Source organism: Meleagris gallopavo, chromosome 16 (genome assembly GCF_000146605.3).
Source record: "Meleagris gallopavo isolate NT-WF06-2002-E0010 breed Aviagen turkey brand Nicholas breeding stock chromosome 16, Turkey_5.1, whole genome shotgun sequence".
NCBI classification, from domain to species: domain Eukaryota; kingdom Metazoa; phylum Chordata; class Aves; order Galliformes; family Phasianidae; genus Meleagris; species Meleagris gallopavo.
The window spans coordinates 8,304,123-8,328,108 of record NC_015026.2 but is presented as its reverse complement, the minus strand read 5'-3'; the positions used below and the strand labels follow the sequence as shown (position 1 = coordinate 8,328,108).

General features: G+C 41.9%; 1 protein-coding gene across 3 annotated transcripts; it reads right to left on the bottom strand.

Annotated features, from left to right (window-relative positions):
• Positions 1 to 466: 466 nt before the first annotated feature.
• Positions 467 to 22,996, bottom strand: EPN2 (epsin 2). Of its 3 annotated transcripts, none has more exons than XM_010719546.3 (8): positions 22,226 to 22,996; positions 13,646 to 13,770; positions 12,164 to 12,256; positions 11,738 to 11,897; positions 9,031 to 9,204; positions 7,347 to 7,439; positions 6,199 to 6,414; positions 467 to 4,741 (listed from the first exon to the last, which is right to left on the bottom strand). In XM_010719546.3, the coding sequence occupies exons 1-8, from the start codon at positions 22,818 to 22,820 to the stop codon at positions 4,404 to 4,406; spliced, it is 1,794 nt and encodes a 597-aa protein (XP_010717848.1). In that variant the 5' UTR covers positions 22,821 to 22,996; the 3' UTR covers positions 467 to 4,403. The 3 variants fall into 3 exon arrangements, with proteins under 3 accessions (XP_010717848.1, XP_003210669.1, XP_019476095.1); XM_003210621.4 differs by having other exon boundaries at positions 13,658 to 13,770; XM_019620550.1 differs by lacking the exon at positions 467 to 4,741 and adding an exon at positions 5,471 to 6,080.
• Between the last annotated feature and the right edge of the window lie 990 nt (positions 22,997 to 23,986).

The following is a 23,986-nucleotide window of genomic DNA, read 5'->3' as shown; positions in this document are numbered from 1 at the left end:
TCTGATTGCTGCTAAGTCTTTGCTGCCAATCGGCAGCAAAGCACAGCTACAGGAAAACTGGGGAACTCTGGAGAGGCAGCTCTTGAAATAGCCTGATAATGAAGTACTTTCCATTTAAACCATCCCAAATTAGAAGCAGAAATCACCTCCCAGCTGAAGGCAAGCTCTCCGCTGCCCAGCACAGGGCAGCTGCATTGAAGGCACAGAGGAACTGCATTGAAGGCTGCAGGAAGGGCGAGGCTGAACCTTTTGTTTGAAGGCAAAACAGGAGACAAAGGCTCCAGAAGTCAGTTCTGTCACAGTTCCCCCAGCCCTTATTCCATGAATGACTGGCTTCACAAGTGAAGTTCTCCCCAGCCCTCTGACTCCACATAAATACTGAAGCCTCTGCAGGGAAAGTAGCTTATCATTCCTCTAAAAATGCTGTTTGAACGGTGATGTGGTTTAAAGAAGCAATTCAGTCACCTGCAACGCAAGTCTTCCATTTTTATTGAGTTAGTAAGGTCTCAACTGGTTCTGAATTTAAAGTGGTCTGTAAGAAACCCTCCTTTCTCATAGCAAAAGCAGGCTTGCCCCAGGAAAGCCATGAATTCATTGAAGGAATCACATTGACAAGATACAAGCAGCATCACTCTCAATAACCATCAGATTTCTCCTAGAGCCTCGGACTTTCAAGCACAAACCTACATCATCTCAACCAACCCATCAACTTCCTTGAAAACTAAACCAAGCACGGCAGCAACCAGTTTGGAACAGGATACAAACACTACGCAGAGTCTGGAAAAAGCAACACGGCTGGAATATAAGCAATACAATTTTAATTCTGACCAGTCACCTACAAACCCCTCGTCTTTTCACTATTCTGATGGCATTATTAAATATCACATTCGTGACATCGCTCGGGAAAAATGACACAAAGATACAGACATTATGATACAATAGTACAAATGATAAATTATTTATACAGTAAATAATGTCAATAGTCAGCACAAATTCATAAAAAGCAGCCGGCTCCCAGTATTATGAAAACAGTTTGGTAAATATTTAAATTGTAACACTTGTAAAGGAAGTGAGTCTTGTGAGATTCTGCTGTGAAAAATAAACCATATATTTCTCCACAATCTGTGCAATATTAATACATACAGTACACATTAGAAACTGTAACAGCAAAAGGGAAGATGGATAACAATAGTTGTCTTAGCTACGGGACTTCAAAAAGACTGTAAACACCACAACCCACCACGGTTTTCCTTCCCTGTCCCCTCAATGTAGTTTAGTTTCTATATAGTATAAAACTGAATAAATAACTGAGCTTATTTTGGGTTTAAAATTATGCCAAGTTTTTTTTTTTCTTTTTTACAAAATAATTAACACTTTATCTTTGGTCAATTTGACCAGTAAGGCTATTCTGGGATACTAACATTTTTTTAAAAAAATCAAAAGCACTTTTAATATCTGCAAGTGAGAAAAAGAAGGGGAAGAGGGAAATGCATTTGGAGAAACAGGCCAGAGCAGACACGATCAGATGCACATACATCCCCCATGCAGGAAGAGGTGGAGTAGGGGAGGGGGAAGGAGTATTCTGAGGAGCAGATACACTCTCAGGAAATGGATTCACCCTTCTGGACACAGCTGAAGCTTCAGCAAGACAGGGGCAGAGCCACGGCTCCAGGCTGAGATGTCAGCAGGGCAGAGCCCTCAGCCCTGCAGCACCACTGCTCCGTGTTCCTTGCCACAGACTGCTGCGATGTGCATCTCCGCGCGGTGGGAAAGCGATGCGGCTCTTGCAGAAGTGGCTTGGTGAAAGCAGCAATTTGCCATTCAGCAGTTTCATTAAGCCAGAGCTCCCCACCAGACCAGCGTCGCATTTGGATCAATTCACGGTGACAGATCATTATTCTGAACTACAGATGACTTCATAGTTTTACATACTATCAACCCCACCTGGCCTCGGAAAACAGTTACCTAGTGTTAAATGAGAGGCTGTGATTAGAACTGCTTGGCTGAATAGATAACGCCCCATCTAGCTGTCACAAATGCATTCAAGGGACTGACTAAGGGAAAAAAAACATCAAGTGACCTCAATTTCACTGATGATAAAACTGAACTGGAAAAATAACGAGAGATAAATCTTGCCACAGATCCATTGGAAAGCACTTCCCCCTCATCTGCAAGAATCACACCCTTCCTGGTCTAAACTTTTCAATAACTTCAGCAACAACAAAAAAGTAAAGTATTTTTTCCTTATTCTGAAAGGCAACATGAATGTTTTTTGTTTTGTTTTTTAAAAAGACATACTGGGTGTGGACAGTCATTCTTTTTTCCTCTTCTACGAAAACAAGAGCAGATGAATATTCTGAATCCTACTTGCAAATCCATTAGTATCAAGAGGATAGAACAATCTGCATAGAAACATCCACACGCTTAGCATTCCGTCTACTAATAGAGCTACACTGACCTACACAGCTAAACTCTGTGATTGTACCCTAGATTTGATAGTCTTTCAGCCTCCCTTCCCACCACAAGATACAACCAGCAGCCAGCCCTTCCCTCTGCAGCACCCTAGGACCGTCCCACTCAGCATCACTACACCAAGACATGAAACTGGCAATCACTTCCAGTCTTTTTTTTTTTTTCTGTCCTTCTAATTAGGGAAAGGCCACCAAGATGCATCAGTTCATTCGGAGATGCCCTCGAGGCAGGAGCAAGCGCTGGGACAACCCTTCCACACTCTCTGCACATGTTTGCATTGCTTGCAAAAGCAGAGCTCAGAGCACTGCCACTCTGAGCAGCCAGGTCTGCACCAGAGACACGGGTTGAAACCTGAGTGTGGTTTAGTGCTGATGAGTCCAGACATGCAAGTTAAAATGTATAGTTCAGCTTACAGTGAGTAAATGCAACCAGTTATTAATATGGAGCGCACCTTTCATTAAGAAAAAATTAGTCCATACAATTAATGAGCTGTGTTTGTACATTAGAACTTTAAACATCTTAAGAAGAAAGAAAAACACCAGCCTCTCTGCTGATCTTTGCGAAGGCCGTCCTGGTCATCGGAAAACGGGAACAAACCAAGGGAAAGGAGACTTTAGTGTTTGTTCTTTTTAATGTAGTCTTAAATCACGTTATGTTCAAATTCAATTCATCTAAAAATAATTAGTCACGAGAATTTGTTTTGAACTGCATTATGAATACTTCATTTAAAAGTAAAATATTTTAGTGTTAATCTTCCCTTTTAAACTCTCTTTACAGAAACGAAGAGCTAAAACCATAAATAAGAGGGCATTAAAACCATAAAAATGACATTTGCCAATATCTTAATTTTTCAGCCAGACTTGATAAATCTATCAAAACCAGACAGTTAAATAAGAACCACATTATAAAAATTAGCAAAAAAAGGACTATCAGGTAACTCTGCAAACTCAAATATGAAACTGTACTAAACAAAATATGTGCAAAAGTATACAAGAGTAACTGCATATAGCAAGGTTAAGCCTGAATTAGTTTTAAAGCTTGCCACGGTGAAATTGAATTCAAAGTTGTCCCACTGTATTTCTTTTTTTCTTTCAACTCACATTGTAAGTCAAATAAAAACAAAATACACATAACTTCCAAACGAAGCTGGTACTGGACAAGCACAGAGCAGGACACTCACTCAGCACGAGTGCAGCATGCCACTCACAGAGAGTTCCTCAGGAGTCCTTAGAGTAGTGTACAAATTCAACACTGCATACAACAGCACACGTTATACTTGACAACTTGCGAATGTTCTTGGGTTTTTTGTCTGCTTTTTCCTTTTGAGACAAGCTTGCTTTCTCAGTCAGACCTCTGATACCAAAGCAGTGCGATTTTGCGTTGCAATGTTTAATGCATAAAAACCAGCCACCTGGGCCCTCCGAATCATTCTCTTCTAAGAGTAAGGACTATGGGTGAACCAACAGTCTAGAACTGTGTACAGTTATGTGCAAAACATTCACTAGCACTCTGAATCTCAGGTCTATCATATGGGCATAGGAAGTGACAGATGCAGGTAAATAGTAATTTCAGGATCCAGCACATCATCTGACATCTACAAAACAGCCAACGGAGTTTAAAATGGCAGGTTCTCCCTAGAAAGTGTATTGAAATGATTAACAAAGTAACAAAATGGGCAGAATCTAACTTTGGTGAAAAGTCTGAACATTTCACATAATGCTCAACAAGCCAAAGTAAGGTACCATCTGTAGCAAAGACTAGATTTAGATTAACTGGTAAGTAGAGACAACTCTTCAAAGATCATAACTGTAAACTGCAAATCTACTTCCAAGTCTCTTACACACCATTCAGTCCACACAGGCCACGTTTGTTTCGCTGTAGAGACTTCAGCCTGGAAACACTATGAAAAGAAAGTTCCTTTAATTGGGTCTTTATAGGAGAAAAGGGTTAGTTGTATTTGTAGACTGGGATGCTGACGGAGGGATTCCTGTACTGTGAAGAGGTTGGGTCATTGATCCTGCAATGCTCACGTTCATCCCCTGGCCCATCCTTGTTATGGATGCCACAGTGCCCATAGCTGGTATCGGTGCCATTCCCACAGGCACTGGGGCCATGGAAGACAGAGGTATTGGCTCCATGCTTATTGGTGGCACAGCACTGAAAGAAGGACTGGTTCCCATCACAGGACTTGCTCTCATCTGATTTAGAGTGAGTGGCTGAGGCTGATTCACTTGGAAGGGGTTGATTGGAGTTGGTGCTGTAGCTGCACCTGGTTTTGAGAGAAGGGGGAAGAGGAAAGAAGATCGCACCTCCATAAATGCTGAGGTTTTGGAGATCACCTTTTCCAGCAAAGAATGCACCTTTCGGACATGCTCCCAATCCCAAATCACCCAGCGGATGCCACTCAGCAGGCTGGTGCACAAACACAGTCTGTTTCATTCAGCCCACTACACCACAGAATGTTCATTTACTGACCAACTGTTTCCACTTTTGATGACAATAACAGAAGTAACAGGTTCTAAATCAATAACGTCAAACACGACTACCTATGAGATTATTTAATTAAAAAAAAAAACACCTTAAAATTTGCTTTTAAAAGGCTATTTCTACTCCCTTTCTGCAATCTAGCTACTGCAGATCTTCAGGATTTCTTCCAGTTAACTCCATTTATAAACTGTACATGTTTCTGGCACTGAGCTTTGACAAGAATTCATAAAGTAAACAAGTTGTTTCCGAATTACAGCGGTGCTAGAAAAAGCAGAGAATGACTTTCCCAGCATTTGAGGTTTTTTGGGCTGCTGCCAACACTACAAATTCCTTTTACCGTATATGCACAGTGTTATTTGGATGGCCCAGTGACCCCTCACAAACTTTTTGTAGTAACTGGTAATGGCAGAGATTTTTTCTGGTTAAGCATTGCCAAGTTCCTCAGAATTGCGGTCCTTTTTTTTTTTTTACTTGAGAAGTTTAACAAACTGTGTTGTTTCTTTTTTTTTTCCCCTTGCCAGAAAAGTGAAGAAAATAGATACTGAAATACCATTTTCAAGTATTTCATCACACCAGCGTCACACAGAAATTTCAGTGCATATGAGTAGCTTTTCAAAATACATACATCTTCCAAACGTTTACTGCCACCTTCTGAGTTCACTCAAAATAAAGGTTCACTTAACAACAGGGTAACACTGAGTGTATTTTGATCAAAACTGGGTTACCATGCTAGCCTACAGACATCCTAACACCAGCAGCCTATCAGAATATACTTGGAACCTAAGTTGGAGTCAGAGGTACTAATTTGTTGAGCATCAGTAGGAAAAAGGCTTGCCATAAGAATCTACCCACCTACCACTCTCCCAGCAGATTCTCTGGTGGCACATGTTCACGTCTTACCTGTTCTGACAATCAGTCAGTTTTAGCTCAGACATTTTTAATAACCAAAACTCAGATGCTTTTAAGAGAGCAAGTGCAAAAGTGGAAGAAAGGCTGCTTGAACAAAACACTAGCCCAACAGATCAGCTGCAGGCACAGGGGTAGAAACTCTAGGCTTTCAACGGCAGCACGCCTAGAAACCACGCTGTCCCACCCTTCTGCTCCCAGTCATGATCTGCTGGCTGAAACAATCAAGAAAAACAAGCCAAAAATGGCTTACATTAAACCAAATGGGAATGAGTTATGCAGAGTTTTCCTATAGGAAAGATAAAATAACTGAAGGAATGTGCAGAAACAGACCTGGTGCCAAGAATGGATTCAGCGAAGTTACAGGTTGTGGTGGCTTAGACACCAGTGAATCCAGGTTCACCAGAGCAGCATTGGGGCCCAAAAAAGACTCGGGGGTTTTCCGAGCTGCGCTCTGTTTGCCTGATGTCATGCTTGAGTGTTGGGAATCAAAGAGATCAGGACTTGTGGTACCGCTATGCTGAGATGGCAAAGTGGAACCTGATTCAGCTGTAACAACATAAAGAGACAAACAACACTTCTCATTGATTACATAATCAAGCAAAGAAAACCCTGAAGTCTCTGACAAGGGAAATATTTTAAAATCTAATATTCATATAGGTCACCTTTAAACGTTCAAGAACACACAACACCCTTTGTATGCAAGCAGATACACACTTTAACTGTTACTTAGGAGAGTATAAAGACGCTACAGTAAGAGTTGCAGTGCTCTTCAGAATACCCTGCCCAATTTGCCCTGGTGAATATTCCTGTAACTATGTTGCAACTAGGAATTTCCAAGGAAAAAAACACTCAAAAGCTTCCATTTCTGCCCCTGCAGCACCCCACTGCTGTGCCCTTTGTAAGCAGATTTCACTCACGTTTTCTCCTTGTGTTGAAGAAGCCCACCCCAGTTTTGACTTGGTCACCAGCACTTCAGTCAGAATCTTCCTTATAGTACAAATTATCAAAGCACACACATGCTATGGTTTGGCAGTATTTACTTAGTAACTATCAAATAACAACATTTAAAAACAAAACAAAAAAAACACCCTAAAGCATTCATAGAAGCATATTTCCTCATTTTCCTACCATCATCACACATTGTACGTAACTTATAGATCTGAGAAATTTAGTGGTTCTGTTTGACCATACAAACCATACTCCAAACGTCGGACGCCACAAATACAGAAGCCAAGCAAATCTCTGGGCTGACCCAGCAAAAGGTTGCAGAGTAAAGTTCTGTGGCTCACAAGGCCAGAAGCCAACTCCCCATGAGCTCATGCGTTAACAAGCCCTTACAGATGCACTATCACCAGCTTTAATCTTTGCTTACGTGAAAGGCAATGAGGTTCCACTTTTTTACATAAAATTCAAGAAGAAACACAGTTGTTGTTGAGACTATACCCAAGTTGTCTGCGTGCTAAGGATTTAATCCATACCTGGCTTTTTGGAAGTTCGAAGTGTGTCGAATTCAGAAAAATCATCTTTAACTGTACCATTCAAATTACTGAAGAGGTCAAAAGATGTACTTCCTGTTCAAAACAGCAAGAGAGCTCTGTCATTAGCAGATCTTTGATTGCATCACACATCCCATCCTACCAAAAGCAATTTCCAGCCACTTGTGTTACCAGGAAGCCACTCTGTCGGGTCCTAGGGCAGCAGTTCAGAGCAGCCAGAGAGCTCCTACTCATATGAAGGATCAAGGAGAAGGATAATGGCAGAGAATTCTCCTCACATTATCAGCTGAATGACTCATAGCAACGTGCTTTTAATCACAATGTAATGCACACCTTAGCACGCTGGGTTTTTATTGCATGCCTGCACTTAGGGAGGCCCAGGCAGGCAAGGATTGCTGTGGAAGAAGAGACAGCAACGATTTCACAGCCCAAACTCTGGAGTGTGTTAATCAAGAAAAATACACTTCTGAATATGCTTCTAAACACCAACGTAGTGTCACTGTAAGTTCAGATTTTACTTAAAGGGAGGAGGAATGCAATAGTCGAAGTTATCAGCACCACCTAGAGATGGTGAGGCTCTGTTGGCTGAACACTAAAACTCGGCAATCAGTTGCAACAAATGAAAACAAAACATCTTCAAAATGTAGACACACCCCTGCCTCAAAATGGGGAATAAAAGCCACACCTAAATGAACAGCAATCACACTACTGAAAATCTTTGACATTTGCTTTTTCTTTTTGCATTCACCAGAATGGTTTTTTTCATTTTTAAGTTAGTTTTAACCTCCAAAACATTTCAAGCAAACATGGGTACAGATCTCGGCTCCGTAAACAGCACAAAAAGACAACAACAAAAACAAAAACCAACGAGAAAGAGAACAAGCAAGATTCTACATAACAGAAAAACTTAAAAGGAATGATCACCACAGCTAAACAATCCCATAATGATCCACTTATATTCCTTAGCCAAGGCAAAAGTATGTTAGACAACTTTTCACAATATCCGCTTTGTGACTCCTTTGCTGGTTAAGCACTGGGATGAATGGCAGAAACGCATTTCGGATGTATTTAGCCACGGTGCCAATACGGAAATTCCAGGTACTAAGACTCATCAAGGCTGCATTAGTTACAGAGCACGAACAGACAATTGTATCAGCACCTTCTTGATCTTGCTGCGCAACAGTTTAGGAGCAGATTTGACACCCTCAGTCTGAAGCAACAAACCTTAATTTGCGCCTCTAAAAATCTCAGCGTGTGGAGCTGCTTCACCTGTCAGTCTATGTCAGCAGAGACATCCATCTGCACGGCTATTTATCATGGTGAAAGGTAAAATTATAGCAACATTCATTTCCAGAAATTAAGTCCTTGTCTAATTAAAAATAAAACTCATTTAAAAATGCAACGGCAGCAGCAGTCAGAACAGCTCAGCATGCATCCACACATACTAATAGAAGAATGTAAGAGAGTACTAAGAAACTCAGAGCTTCAAGTTAATCATATCTGAAGTTCTTTTTGCTGCTAGCTATAGTAACTCCTGTTTATTTCAAAGAACACCACTGCAAATTGTTCAGCACATTATTTAACTAAGCAATACTAGAAATAAAAGGTCACTCAGATTTCACTTTTTACTCAAATAAAACACACATGGAATGAAACGATTGCTCACCAGAAGTAGAGAGGGGTTTGTTTGCAGGTGCTGGTCCCCAGGGATCCACCGAAGATTTTGCTGCAGTAGAAGATGGCTGAGCAGGAGCCCACGGGTCAACATTTTTGGACAGAGACTGAGTTGCAGATCCTGCTGGTGCTGCCCATGGGTCAACAGAAGCAGCTGGTTTGGCACCTGCAAAAAAAGCCAGCAGCAACACAAGTCAGTGCAGGTTCCCTTTGGAAAGCTTTCCTAGGAGATCAAACTCTCATTTATCAGCCGTTATTGCCTACTAATGCTAAACACAAAAAGGTGAAGCAACTCAATATTAGGAACACCAATCAAGGCTCAGCATCTATATTACACGTGCAGAAGAAATAAGCAAACTAAGTTCAGTAGGAGACAGATGAATAACACTAAGCACCCATCTGAAACTGAATTTTAAAAGACCTGCAGTTCCAACAAGAAAACAAACTAGCTTTTGCTGCAGAACTTGTCATCTCAACAGAGAATATCTGACTTGCAGCAATTTACAACACAGGGGATACTTATGAACTCACACACAGAAGGTTTCTAAAAAGCCTCTGTGAAAGATAGGAAATAAGTAACATTAAGACTCGAACAAAGATCTGCAAAATGCAGACAGCAGTTGTCAGATTCTTTTCCACCAAACTGTTACTTTACAAAAATATCATCAGCTTCTTGAGCTGGTTGTGCTTTCTTTTAGTAGATGAATATTCATTTCCTTTTCCAATGAAATTCGGACACAGTTTAATTAAATTAATTAAACATAGTTTAAGTACTGTAAACAACTGTACGATCCAAGAGAAGAACAGAATTACCCGTGCAGTACACAGCTGATGCCTTTAACCACCTTGAGAATTTCAAATCACAACACTGCTTTATATTAAAAGTACATACAACCCCCCACCCTTTCTATCACAGTTCTGCACTGCACACACAGTACAAAATCCAATTTGCAATATTGGTCTTTGTTTCATCAACAGGTGCCACAGCCTTGCTGCAGCTTCAGATCAGGAAATACTCCAAATAAATCTAACTATTCCCACTCCAGTACTTAGATTTCCTTTATCTGCCCTCAGTGCTGAGTTACAAGCGATGCCACACAAGAAATGCTAATGACAGAGCTTCCCATAAACGGAAGCTTTCAAAAAAAGTCTCTTCCTTCATAAAGAAAGCTTACAAAATGAGAGCACTCAGGAAGATACCTTCCCTTAGCTTCCATTATCTCTGCTGAAATGCCAAAGCACAAGCAGGATTTGAGAAATACTGTTTAATGAGTCACTCTTTTATTAGTAGTCAAATTCATAAATCTCACATCTCCACGACTGCCCTTGGGAGCCAAGCAACCAGCAGGCTGGAACAAGGGGTTGTTATATGGCCTTAATAAAGTCGGGAGCCACTGAGAGGAAATGCTACAGCTGCAACTGATGCAAGGAAAATCTTGTCAGAGGGTGATATATTGACTACAAAACTGGAGGGAGGTGGGTTTTGTTTGTATTTTAATCATGCAAAATTAAACCGAATTTCCATTACATTGGCACCCAAAACTTTGACTTGTTCTAATTTTGCACTTGCAGTTTTTCCACCAACGGAGTCACAAATTGCACTTAAACAATGAGCTGCAGTTGTCCTAGCAGCTATGTGGGTGCCTTTAATGCCACCACGAGAAAAACAAATGCACTTCAGCACTAAACTTCAAAACTGTCATCACGACTGCGGAGGGAAGCACGCTGACTCCTCACACAAACAACTCTGAAGCACATTATGGCAGAGCTCCTGGAAACACCAGTCTGAAGCAGAACAGACAGAACTAAGCTGTTAGTCTTCAGGAAGAACCGTCCTCCTGCACAAGAATGTGCAGAGTTGTTGCCCGTCCCCCACAATAGTAATCCAAAGCCAACCAAAAAATAGATTCAACTGTGATTCCACAGACAGAGTTTAACATCTGCTGTGAGGAACCATCAGCTTTCCAAAGCAAAGGAGTTAAGTCCTCGGGGAGACTGCAAGGGCAGCAAAACAAGTACATATACAGCAAACGTGCAAAAACTGGAATTATTGCCCTTTAACATGAGAAACACTGGATCTTTCCCTTCAGAAAGAAATTCCACAAATTTTGTATCAAAAACTTGTGAGACACTGAGACTATTTAAGAGAGTCACTTCAATTTTTCTTTAGTAAGTAAATAAATTCCAACAGTGTAGTCCATTTCACTCTGATGGTACACACACCCCATATTTCCCTAGGAACGAGACTTGGCAATTCAGAGCTACAGCCTTCCTAGCCAGAGCATCCTGCATAAGCACTATACTACACTAAATGCTGGCAAGAATCTACACCCATGACACTGGACACAACTAGCAGCCAAAGCGTGAGCATCTCCCCAGGGTGAGACGAGCTGTTTTTGCTGCACGAAGAGAAGACAAAAGCTTCACTCTTCTCCCCTTTCTTAGGATTCAAAATGAGCACACAAAATCTCAGCTGCTTAACAAAGATGGAAAGGATTGCAACTTGCATTTGTTTCTGCCTGAAAATGAGTTGAGGAATGTTAATTCTGGAGTCCAGGAAGCAACCAAAATGGACTAATCCTCCATTGCTGTTATCAAGCATGACATTGTGCACTGCTATTGAGAAACCTGGAAAAGTTCAACATTAAAAGGCAAGCTCTTCTAAGACAAATACTCTTTCTGGCAAAGTTCATCCTTACCAAACGATTGCCATGGGTCAGAGGCAGTAGCTGCAACTGTGGATCCTCCCCAGGGATCGGTTTGGTTTGCAACAGCAGCAGGAGGTCCCCAGGGCTCTGTTTTCTGTGGGGCTGGTGCCGATGAGGGCAGGGCATCCATTAGGTCCAGAAGAGTAGTATGCTGAGGGCAGGAACAATCTGAGCTTTAATCAAGAGCATTACCAACCTGAAGTACAAACCCATGAGCGAAGCAGCAATTTTTTTTTTTCTCCTTTTACACACCTGCATTGACCAGTACTTTGAAATTTAACCCGCGTGGAAGAAGTTTTAAGCTATACAACAAAGCAATCCCAAAAGCATAAAAATGCTCAGTATTAAGCTATTTTTGTGTTACTGTATTTCAGCTTTTGGCAGCGTAACCGGGAATTTCTTAGTTGAAGGCACTACCTCCTTCTTTTTGGGAATTTTAATTGTGTCTCTGCGACTCTCCTCCAGAGCCATCTGTAATCTCAGATCATCTCCGCGTCTGAGGCGCTCCTCCTGCAAAGGAAATCAACACTGTTGATATAGACCATGAGCCTAGACTGTGCTGCCTGCTCCCTCCGGCGTGCGGCCCCGCTGCCAGGACAGCCCGCGCGGCACCACCGGCCTCACTGCCTGTACTCATCTGCAACCCAGCAGGAGAACAGAGCTCCTGCGATTCACAAAGCTCAGGAGCTGCCTGACCCCACGCCAGCAGCGTAAGAGCTGCCACTACAACGTCCGTTTTGCTGCTTGAAATCTACCCTTGTGTTGTTTTACTCCTAATGGGGAAGCTACAAATGCAGTGTTCACATTCAAATCAGCGCTGAAGGGTGTAGTGATTTAAAGTCTACTTTTGCTGGCTTTTGTCAGCATCTCTCTGCAGCAGATGCAACTGACAGATCTACAAAGAAATCCAAGTGAATTAATCTAGTCAATTCCATGCATATTTTGTAGGTTTTTAATATCTGTCAACTACCAAATTGGTGGTAGACTCAACTATTGCAAGTACTTTGCTTTGCTTTCACTTGGTCTTTCAGAAGTTGACTTACTCCACAACTGGCATTTCCCTCTCCACAACTGGCATTTCCCTCACAGTTTTTTTAAGCTATTTCTACTGAGGTATTATGATTAGTACTTTCTTTTTAACTTCATTGCTTAGTAACAACAAAGTTTACAGGGTGATAGCTTCCTTTTCAAAGCACAGAGATCCTGATGTGAACATATAGCAGTATACTACACTTGTTTCAGGAAGCATTTAAAAATACTACGGACACTCAGCATGGCAGATGTGAATTCCCACTCAGAGCTGAGAATCAACAGCTTCATTCTATATTAACTGCAATAAACTTTACCCACAATTACAGCATTTACTCCAAATTCAGAATGAACCTCTTGAGACTTAACAAAATAATGTAACAAGAGTGATAGTTTAGGAACTATATTATTTTAGAGTAAGTTATTTATATATTCTAGCTCTGTGTTAGATCACCCTTCTGTTCCAGACAGATCTTACCGAATTAACAGATCATTCAAAAATTCATTTTAATCAGAATTCACTGGCATTTCATATGCTGGCCCCATTAAATGAAGGCTTTCAGGACTATCATGTTTTCAGTTCTTCCTAACTGAAAACACCTTCAGCAGTGTGATGATTAACATCTTCCCACACAACAAAGTCTTCTTGCAAAGCGACTGCCATCTTCCACTAGTCTCAACAGCACGAAGGCCATAGCTACTTTAAAAAAGAGATTTAAAAGAACAATAAGAAAACAAAAAGAATGAAAGAGCAACACCTTCCAAAACGGCCTTTTTTCCCCCTATTCCACCTGGAGCAAAGCCAAGCTGCCATTGCAAAGAGAGGCATGTAGTTGTAACTATGAAAGCATGAACACGTGGGAAACCTACACGGGCACTGACCTGCTCCGCCACCTCCCGGCTCATGGCCAGCGCCAACTGCAGCTGCAGCTCCTCTTCCCCACTGGTCTGGGGCCGGGCCTGCTCCAGCTCGGAGGAAACTCGAGGGGACGTTGCTGTTGGAAGACAAAGCAGCAAATTTTACATGCTAAATACTAAAAAGGTGCAAGAGGTCTGATGTCTTCACTCCATAGTCACCCCATGTTCATACACCGTTCTCCAAGGTCCAACGGTGGCAAGACCGCTGGCAGCTCCAGGCCGTGGGGGGGACAGGGCTGCTTCCAGCACTGAGCCCTCAGCATTCGGCTGACGGCCAGAGAAATTGAGAAGGGAGAAATCCACAAGGCAGTTCAGTAGCTTTAAAAGAAAAATGTTGCTGGGAAACAAAGGCTTTTTGTGCCAGCGAGACTGCAGGATCACCACATCAGCCAGCTGACAGTGAGGAAGGCTGAGACCCCCAGCACCACAAGGTTTGGGGGGAGAGTCATTAACTGGAGGTACAAAACAGATTCTTCAAGGACCATTTCTTGGAATTTCTTGGATCTTCTGATATCAGTAAGAATTTGCTGGGAGTTGGCCAGTATCAGGGTAAAGCTGGATACCGCCCACTGCTCTGTAAAATAATACGGTCTTAAATGGGAAAGATAAAGAACTATTCTTAAATGCTAAGCAGCAGGCTCTGAGACAAACAAACCAGCCTTTCAGTCTCAAAATTTACAAAAATATTTTATCATTCTTTGACTTAAAAAAAAAAAAAAGTGTCTTATATAGGTCAGGGGGTACTGTTTATTTCTTCTTGTTGGCCAGTCTGCCCTTGGGTGCAGGCTGTTAGCTAACAACTAGCTGGTAAGCCTTCCCCATCCCCCAAAAACCATCAAGCTTGGCATCTAAAACAGAATTTCTCAATACATAAACTATCTTGTGCTGCTATTTTCATGATAGTAGCATGCAGAACCCACATCCCAATGAGATAGCTCCAACAGGTTTATTGCTATACAGTAATTAAACAACTTGCATGCTCTCCCAGATAATTTTTTAGCACCCACATATTTTATCTTATTTTATTTTAGCAAGGATGTATGTATTTGGTGGCAGGAATGGTAATTACAATTTTCTGAAATATATGTTTATATTCAACAAATCAGAACTGTATTTTGAAACTAGGATGTCAAGATCATAGAAATCAGGTTCCTTCACTGGTTGACTGGGGAAATAAAAATGAAATTGCCAAATTGTAATCTTAAAATCACTTTTTCAGCCACTACTTCAATCCTTCCAGCATTCCCCCTAAGCTTCAGACCACAACACCACTAGATAAGAAGTGACCACTCTTCTCTAACCCTCTGGGCATCCGGGAAGCTGCACTTAATGTCCATCCCATCCCACTCTGCTCCTGAAGTGAAAAATTTATCACCAAAAACTCAGTTCCTCCAAGCTGTTCTGGTTCTGCTGCTTCCAAGCGAACCAGACAAGCTCCCCGCTGAAGGTGTTACTCATACTTCAATTCCATCACTTTTCAAACTCTTTCTCATATAAAGCATCTAAATTTAGCCAGCTTTGCAAGCCCATTTTGCTCCAGCAGTCACAAACTGGCTCTCCTGGATGTTATATGGAATATTAAAGAGCAAGAAGGAATAAAAAGGACATCAGAGAACAGGATATCTGACAGCACGAAAAAGGATGGCCTTAAAACGTTTGCAAAGTCCAAGTATTCTCAAACACAAAAATAAAGAGAAATAAAAACAGAAGAGGATAAAACTCAACAGGAGATAACCGAAGGCAGCACATGACAGAAGAACTGAGAACTTTGTTTTATTTAGCCAAAAGAGGAAAAAAAGCAGTGGGTGCCCTGTGTGGCTGATGTTAAATGGGACAGTGCTGTTAGAGGTCATTGCAAGAAACAGCACTGGGCACAGAGCAGCTGCAGAGGAGTTGGCATCAGAACCACCTCTCCCCAAGGAAGGTTCCCAACACTTTATCAACAAGTGGCCATAATGCCAACTTATAGGATAATTATGTAACCAACAAAATATAGGAGATTATGGGAAGGCACCAAGATAATGCTCAGAAACAGCATCACACGAGAGGGAAAAACCAGAATATAAAAAACCTGATGCCTGAGAAGGGAAGAACGAAAATGTGATGATATGTGAAAAGAAAAACACATTGGTGACAATCTTCTGCAAACTGGTGGCATCACTGTGAAGTGATGGGGGTATACAGAACTTTGTTTAGTGCCAAGCCACCTGCTAACCGCCAGCCATGAGCTTAACGCAGCTGTCAGCAGCATTAGCACCACTGCAAAGCATTACCCAGAAGTAATCTAACATACCAAATGCAATTCCAGTCATACAAATCCTACACTGATGGTTTCGTAACAGAATGCTGCAAAGATGCTTCCCCTCTGAGCACAGAGAATGTTTTACATGTTTATCTTTGCAAAAAGATTGAGCAGATTACAGTTGCTAAATACATCATGTTTGCCAATACGATGGAGTGCAAAAAGCCATTTAAGATCAAGGGGCAAGAAGCAATGAAATAAAATAACAAGAAATAAACTTCAGAGGCAAAGGGAATTGGGTCACCTCCAAGAAGCAGTTTTCCAGCAGGAACTACAGAAAGGAAGATTCTTAACTGATTTCAAAGCTGAGTGGGACACACACACAAAAGGGACGCAGCAGAGGGAAGCGATGGCAGCTGCAGCAGGTCAGGAAGGTCCCTTTGGCTTCTGTAACCACGGTGCTAGGGGAGAAGGTGGTTTCCTGGGCACTCTGCATACGAGTTTTTCATCTCTGCTGACATAATTACATTCCACAACAAGTAAGCAGCTGATGGTAGAACGGCTTTACAAGCATATGAAATGGATTCCTTAAGTCAACAAACACTTCCTTTAGCCTCACATTAAAAAAAAAAAAGCCAATCATTGGAACATTGTTATTTTACATTAAAAGGTGAGCAGTAGTTGTAAAGCTATCTACATTAAATAGCAGACAGCATGGGATTTTTTTGAAAAAAGGATTAAAGGACATTGAGCACATTGCTCTTGGCACTCATACGGCACGCTTCACCCAGCAGCATCACTTCCCAAGTTGCTCAGCACCACAACTGCCTTTCGGTGCCCACGTCCTGCTTTCATGGTTTCCTTGCAAGGAGCTGGAATAAAGGTTCCTGCCTTAGTGACACTGCCACACACAGACTCCCTTATCCCCCAGCACATGACAGTTAATTCAGATGTTTATGTCAGATGGGACTCGATAGATTGATTCTGACCTGCTAAGTCCCACTTTGGGGCTGCTGTGAGAATCTGGAGGTCCAAGCTCCTCTCAGCTACTCAGCAACAGCTACAAGGGGAACACAGCATGGGGAAGTAATTTCCAACCTCAGTTAATCACTAAAGTAGGATTCTGCTGCACCATCTGTCTCCTGCACAAGGAGGCTGTGGCATCTTTTGTACGTATTTACTGGAAATGTTCTTCATCTTGGCTACATTAAAAGCCCTCTGGAGATGCCCAAAGGTTCAGTTAGGCAATGAGTTAAAACATACGTACAGTACACAGCTAGAAAGCAGAGCCACTGCCTACATCAGTGATAAAATCAGTCCTAGTATAAAAATGACATTGAGTATCTTTATCCAAAAGCTTGGTTGTTGGTTTCTCATTGCCACTCTGCACCACGTGAGGAAGCCCCACAGTGCCTGGAAAAAGAGAGCTTCACCTCTCAAATTATGAAGTGCTACATGCAAACTGCTTGTTCTGGGTGGAACTGTGCCAGCCAGATTCCCAAGGAAAACTGATACAGGATGGGAATTAACAGCACTTACTGATGTGACAAGGGGGAGCTGGTCAGCTTTACTGCATGATTTCCACCTGTACTGAAGGAGACAGAGCACTTGGAAATTTTACTTAACACTGAACAAATCCTTAAGGTTTATTTCATAGAGTAATTTTTCTCTCAGATGATCTCTACACTCATCTTAACAGAATAACTTTATTTATTTAGATGAGTGTAAGTACAGAAGCCTGGTTACAGCAATGCCACCTCCCACCTTTACTCAGAGCACCAAGAACACACAACAACCATCAGAGGATTAAATCAAGTTGTCAAGTGATGCCCGACAGAACACACAGAGGAGTGTACCAGTCTTACTGCAACACCTCAAACTATGGATGTTACCCTTACGGTTCATCCAGATTCACTGCTGGATGCTATGCCAGATGTTCCATGATTCAGTGGAGATGTATTCCAACCTGCAAGGCTGCAGAACGGATTGTAAGGAAACTGAAAACAGAGCGTTCTAAATGTTGTCATTTTGCACCTGAATTAGTTACTTCTGAATTATTTTTTGCTCCAGAGAAAAAGGGAGACAAAAGCTGCAACAGCTGAGTGAACGTAAACTTGCTGATGCTTCACAAACCTGCTTTTGAAGAATGAGTCAACCTAATGTGAATAATTGCTGGAAATATTAAAACACATCATTTCAGGTAGGAAGATTGCTCCCAATATCTTTATACACAAGGTTAACGGTCTTGGCATTTCACAAGGTCCATAAAAGCCTTTTTCAATCCATCTTCCATCACTCCTGTATCAATCAGGCCAGCTGTGTAATGAATCTGAACTCCCAGCCAAGCAGCCTACCTCCGGGCAGAACGCTCCTGTGGAATCAGGTCATGCTGGGCACGCTGCACTGCTCCGACTGTGCCACGTCTGTGTGAGATCAGGACACCAGAATGTGCACCAGCTGTGCTCAGCAGCTCTTCTAGCTGCAACCCAAACCAACGCAGCAGACGGGCTGAGGAAAGGATGCATACAGCCTGAACTAACACAGCTCCTGGGTCAGGCCTGGCAGTATAGAACCTCTCAAGAAAGCAGGGCTTCTATAAACCTGGCTTTAAAACACGAAACAGTGCAGGAGAGGACTGGTGTTTTATGGGGATCCTTTGGAATGAAGAACGTGGGTTCTGCTTCTGTCATGCTGGTGGCTCCAGTGACATCCCTGCAGTGAGCCTCTGCTCAAAGAGCACCCAAAAAAGAGAGTTACTCAATGAAGGCCTTGACTGAGAGCAGGAGTTCTAACAAAGGTCTGTGACAGCCTCATGTTTGGACTTAAAGCTCTATATAAAGAACCAGAATCCTATTTAAGTGATTGTTGGCAGCCACAGATGGAACAAGGCTAGAAACAATCCGAAGTTCTCAAAGCTGGGTGACAAATGTCTAGCAGAATGACAATAGACAGACACAAAGCCAGATTAGGGGTGGGGCACTGCTGATCCCAAACATCTCAAACATTACCCTTATATTCCTCCCACTCCCAGCCTGGTCAGTTTCAGCACCACACAACCATATTCTCTTAACTAGAAACAAAGCATCTGCTACCAGATTTCATGCAAATCTATATAATTTACTTACTTTCTAAAAAAACCTGAATAACTTTTACATATTTTGTAGTGGGACATTTCATTGTTTCTAACCTGAACTAAAGTTAGCATCTGGCCTCAACACATCACACACTGCTGGCAACACAGAGGTCAGGAGGATGGGGCTTTTGAGTTTGTAGCTGCAAAGCATCTCTCATGGCTGCTATTTACACATCACAAGATTCTGACTATAAAAGTATCAGCAGCTTTTTTGCTGATGACTACATCAATAGTAATCATCATAGGCCATAATGTATTCCCAGAATTAGACAAGCTTTACAGCACAGAGATACTCAGGGCCAACAGAGACATTAAGGCAAAGCTGTGAGGGGAAAGGATTTTAATGAAATCTACCATGCTTCTCCACTGCATTTCTCACTTTTTCTAGCTGACTGTTGGAAGTCAGATGAATATATCTGCAAGAAAAAGGGGAAAATGTCCCTATCACCAGTGTGCCTTGCTTGCAGCAGTAAGGGACAATGGTAAATCACCCCACAGATATTTCTCTATCTTTAATTCCCTCATTCTACACAGGCTATCAGTGCTGTTTCTATTTTTCCAGAAAGGATAATTTGGAAAAATCCTACCAGAACAAAACAAAACTCTCGAGCTCAACATCAAATACAAAAATCAAGTCATGTATGCACAGCAGACACAAGCCTACACACACGCCTGAGGAGCTGGAGAACAACAGCAGTTTGGGTATTGCAATATTTAGTCAATGCTGTGCAGCTGAGCTACTCCAACATCCTGAAGAAATCGAATGAGAAATGGTGCACTGACCTCTCCAATGTTACCCACTTAGTAACTGACAGGAGAGGAAACACCCCTCCTGCTAAAGCTTGAGAGATTATCCATGGGAAGTTACTTGTTCTCCCTGTGCTCTGTCTTGCAAAGGCTATGAAGCACTTTCACACTGCTCAGATTTCTTCTGGAACAAAGTTCTGAAGACTGGGAAATGTTTAAAGACATTGTGCTTGACTGCAAACAAGGAGAAGGCATTCAGCTAAAATCTCTCAAAATCTGCAATCCCCAACCATTGTGCCTAGCCAGGAATGAAAGTAAGATCTGCTAATGCCAAAAAAACTTGATGAAATATTTCACTTACCTACGCTGATAGAAGGGCTGGTACAGACTTTCCCCAATTTTATTTGCATTGAAATACTAATCAAACATGCTGTATCTTTAGCAAGAATTAGCGTACATTTTCTGAGAAACAAATCTCATGCTCCTGGGAAAGATATTACAATTAAATCTAGATGCCTCTGTACAGCACAGTCTGTAACAGAGGAAGAATCTACAGGGGGGGGAAAAAAGAAGCTTTAGAAATCTCAGGCTTGTCTTAGGTATGTGGTTTATGAGGGAAGAGGGAAAAATGGTTAAGAAATCATTACCTCAACAGGAATCTTTCAAATAGAGACACACAGCAAACCAACACGTAGGCAAATGAGACCATCCAGTAACCTCATGCTCGGTACTGAAAGAACGACCAAACTTGCTTCCTGACATCTAGTCCCCCATCAAAATTCCTCAAATGTCCAAGGAATAACAACTCAGAAACACACCCTGCGTTGCTCAATCCTTGCTGTGAGAAATAGCTGGGAGCCTCTGGCAGCACTCAGCATGACAAACACTGGTTGCGTGCCCCAATTAAAGTATGAGCTGGTGAAGAAATAGCAGCGGGACAAACCAGAGGTGTGCTCAGTGTACCCTGGTGGCTGTTAGTTCAGTCCTTCAGCAGATGTTAAAAACAATATTCCAAGCTATCTCCTTAATTAGGGATAATTTTTTAAGGTCATTAAATGAGATCTGAGGTCTACATTAAGAAAAAAGTGTTCTGACAGGGACAGAAATACATCTCCTTTAAAAAAAAAACACATTGAATCAATGCTCAAGTCTGGTATTAAAGAAAACCTAAAATATCTGTTATTCCATTGTTAAAATAAGAGACAAAAATAGGAATTGTCATGCCTGGATGTCTTCACAACTTTTTGCTTATAATCCTGGATCCTAAAAGCATTTTCTTTTGGAAAAACATTACTTTTTCCTGCTCTTCCTCTACAGCCTTTATGAGACCGAGATATTCTTCATCCTAACTTGATTTGTCCTGCCAGCTTCCTACTGCCTTCCCCAAAACCCTCCCATACACAACAGAGGTACTGACACCATCCCCACACTTTGGGATGCAGGACACGACAAACTGGAGATTCTCAAAAGCGGTGCTCTATCGATTCACCACACTGGCCCTGTTACAGCCCCCCACACATTATAAGCATTCATTTAAGAAAAGATTTTCCTTCAGAATTAGACCACAGCCACTGACATTTCAGCCAAAGCAGCTTTCATCAGATCATTACTTATATTAAGAAGGATTTAGGGCCAACTCAGGCCTCTTCCTAACATCACAGGGAGTTCCCCCAAGCACTGCTATAAAGAATCCATTCTTCCCACATCACTCTACTCTTCTGCTGGTTTTATTTATTTATTTTAAGAATGAAATACAGTATTTTGTACTGATACTTGCACACCAAATGTTGACTGTATAAATATCAAAATACTGACACATTCAAAGTGTTACTACTCCACAAACAGCTGAGCAAGCAAGAAAAGCAATAAAGGAAGTTCAGTTCCAATACTCTTGCTAAAATAGAACAGCAGCATCATGAACCTCCTAGCAAAATGATGTGAGACAAACTTGGTATTTCTAACTTTTTTCCAATTAAATTTAAAAGGGAAAGAAAAAAAAAAAGACACCAAAAAAAGTCAAGTAATTCTTCTAAAAATAAGGGAAAAAAAAAAACAATTAACCATCTCCCTCCTGGGATTGAGGACCTCTCACATCAAACACTGGAACGTGTCCACAAAAGCAGCCCTACAATGCTATGCTTGGGAACTGACAGTAAACAACTGCTTTTTAAATGGAGTTTTATCAACACACCCATCCTCTCCAGCCCAAAAACCCAACCAAAGAGACCTCAGTGCCACAGAGCAGGCCTTCAAAGATCCAGCTCTTGCAAGCAGCCCCTTGCAATCAGCACCTTAACCCTTCTAGAAAGCACCATGTACTCTCACTTCTAACTGCAAATCAGAATAGAAAATACCTCAAAAGGAAAAATAAAAAAAGAAGAAAGCTTTCCACACGTTTGCTTGTACTTACAGCCATGGTAGGATGCTGGGGAGCCTCCAGACTTGCCATACTCCTGCTCCGAGTAGCTGGTGGACAAGTTGGGCTGACTGGAGCCCCGACCGAAGGTGATCTGGTTGCTGCCCACCCCGGTGGCCACCTGAGCCATGCGTTCTTTGGTCTTCAGTGCCTGGGCCCTCTCTGTCTTCAGACGCTCATCATCCTTCAGCAGAGACACAAGCTGCTTGGATTTCTCCCTTACATTGATGCCCTGGTCTTTACCATCTCGATCAATATACTGGAAATCTTTCAACGTTTGGATAGCAAAAATATTCTCTTTACATTGCTGCGCCACTCTCTCAGAACCAGTTTTAATCAGGTAATCTAACAGAGTAAGGGCCTTGTACACGTGTCGCCAGTTCTTGCCGTGGTCATTGAGTCGCTTCCAGATCATGCTCATAATTTCAGAGAAGGCCACAACGTTGTAGGTCAGATCTGCTATCTCAGTCATCAGTGAACTTGAGGGACCCCATGGGTCGTTGGAGGTCGCTTCCCGGACTTTGATCTCGGCCTCCGAGTAATTGTTCACAATGTTCTTCATCTGCCGCCTAATAGACGAAGTCGTCATTTTTATTTCCCTTTTCAGTAAGACAGATGCTGGAACACAAAAAAAGGGCTATATCTGCTCTTCTATGAACGTTTCTGAACTACGACGAATCCGTATCTGTGGCTTATCTGTAAGAAGTTCCACTACAATCATTTCCTCTCTTCAAGAAAATGACACGAGAAAATGAAAATCATGACCTAAGCAAGAAAGGAAAACAAAGCACAATTAGTTGCGTCTTCAATTATTCCTACTTGAAAAGCAAAGCAGATATACTTTTGAGAAATTTTGTTAAGATAGATGAATTTTCTGTCCAAATTTCTTCAGAGCATCGCGTTTTGGAAACAGCTTGCTCTGCCCACCTCAAGAAGAAGGGGTAGAGTAACTACTGCAAAGTTGCACTATAACACAACATCAAAGCTTAATAACATCTGAGCTGCTGAACAACACGAAAGCAAGAAAATCACCGTTCTGATGCAAATGCAGAATTTGAAAAGGTAACCAAAGTCCAAGAAACTAGAATTGCCTCGAATTTTTAATTACAGGAAATACAATATTAGCTTCCAGAGATTATGGGAAATTACATTAGAGCTGACAGTTGCAGTCTGCTCCCATTGCTGCAGTAATCTTGTGCTGAGAGAACAAGAGAACTTCCTGCAAGTTAACCAAGCAATTTCCGAGGCCCCAGACAAACGCAGAGAGCACCGGGGTCAGGGCAGAGATCTTGAACTGTGCTCCGTGTTTGCTCGAGGCCCAGGGAGGAGCACAGAACGATGCACTCAGCTCAAGGTGACCTTTAGTGCTAAGCGGATTACAGGGGAATGTTTTTTTCCCAATGCATTTCCTTTGTGCATCTAACAGCAGTCGCCAGACTCTCAATTTCTGCTCTGCACGTCTTTCACACGGCACGGAAGAATTTTTAATTATATGAAAACGGAAATGTAAAACCAAAACGACCAGCAAGAAAACCCAAGGACAAGCTGTGGAGCTGGAAACCTGCTTCAGTTATTTTTTTAATGTCATTGTTTCAAGTAAACAGTGGCCTATTAAGCTTTTGAATATGTTACCCGAGCCAAATGGTAGATTTTGCTGCAACGTACACGAGTCACTTGAACACTAAGCACTGGTTCTGTATTTGACACATTAATAGAGACTGCATTCTTAAGATGGCCTCTAACAGCATTTCTCCA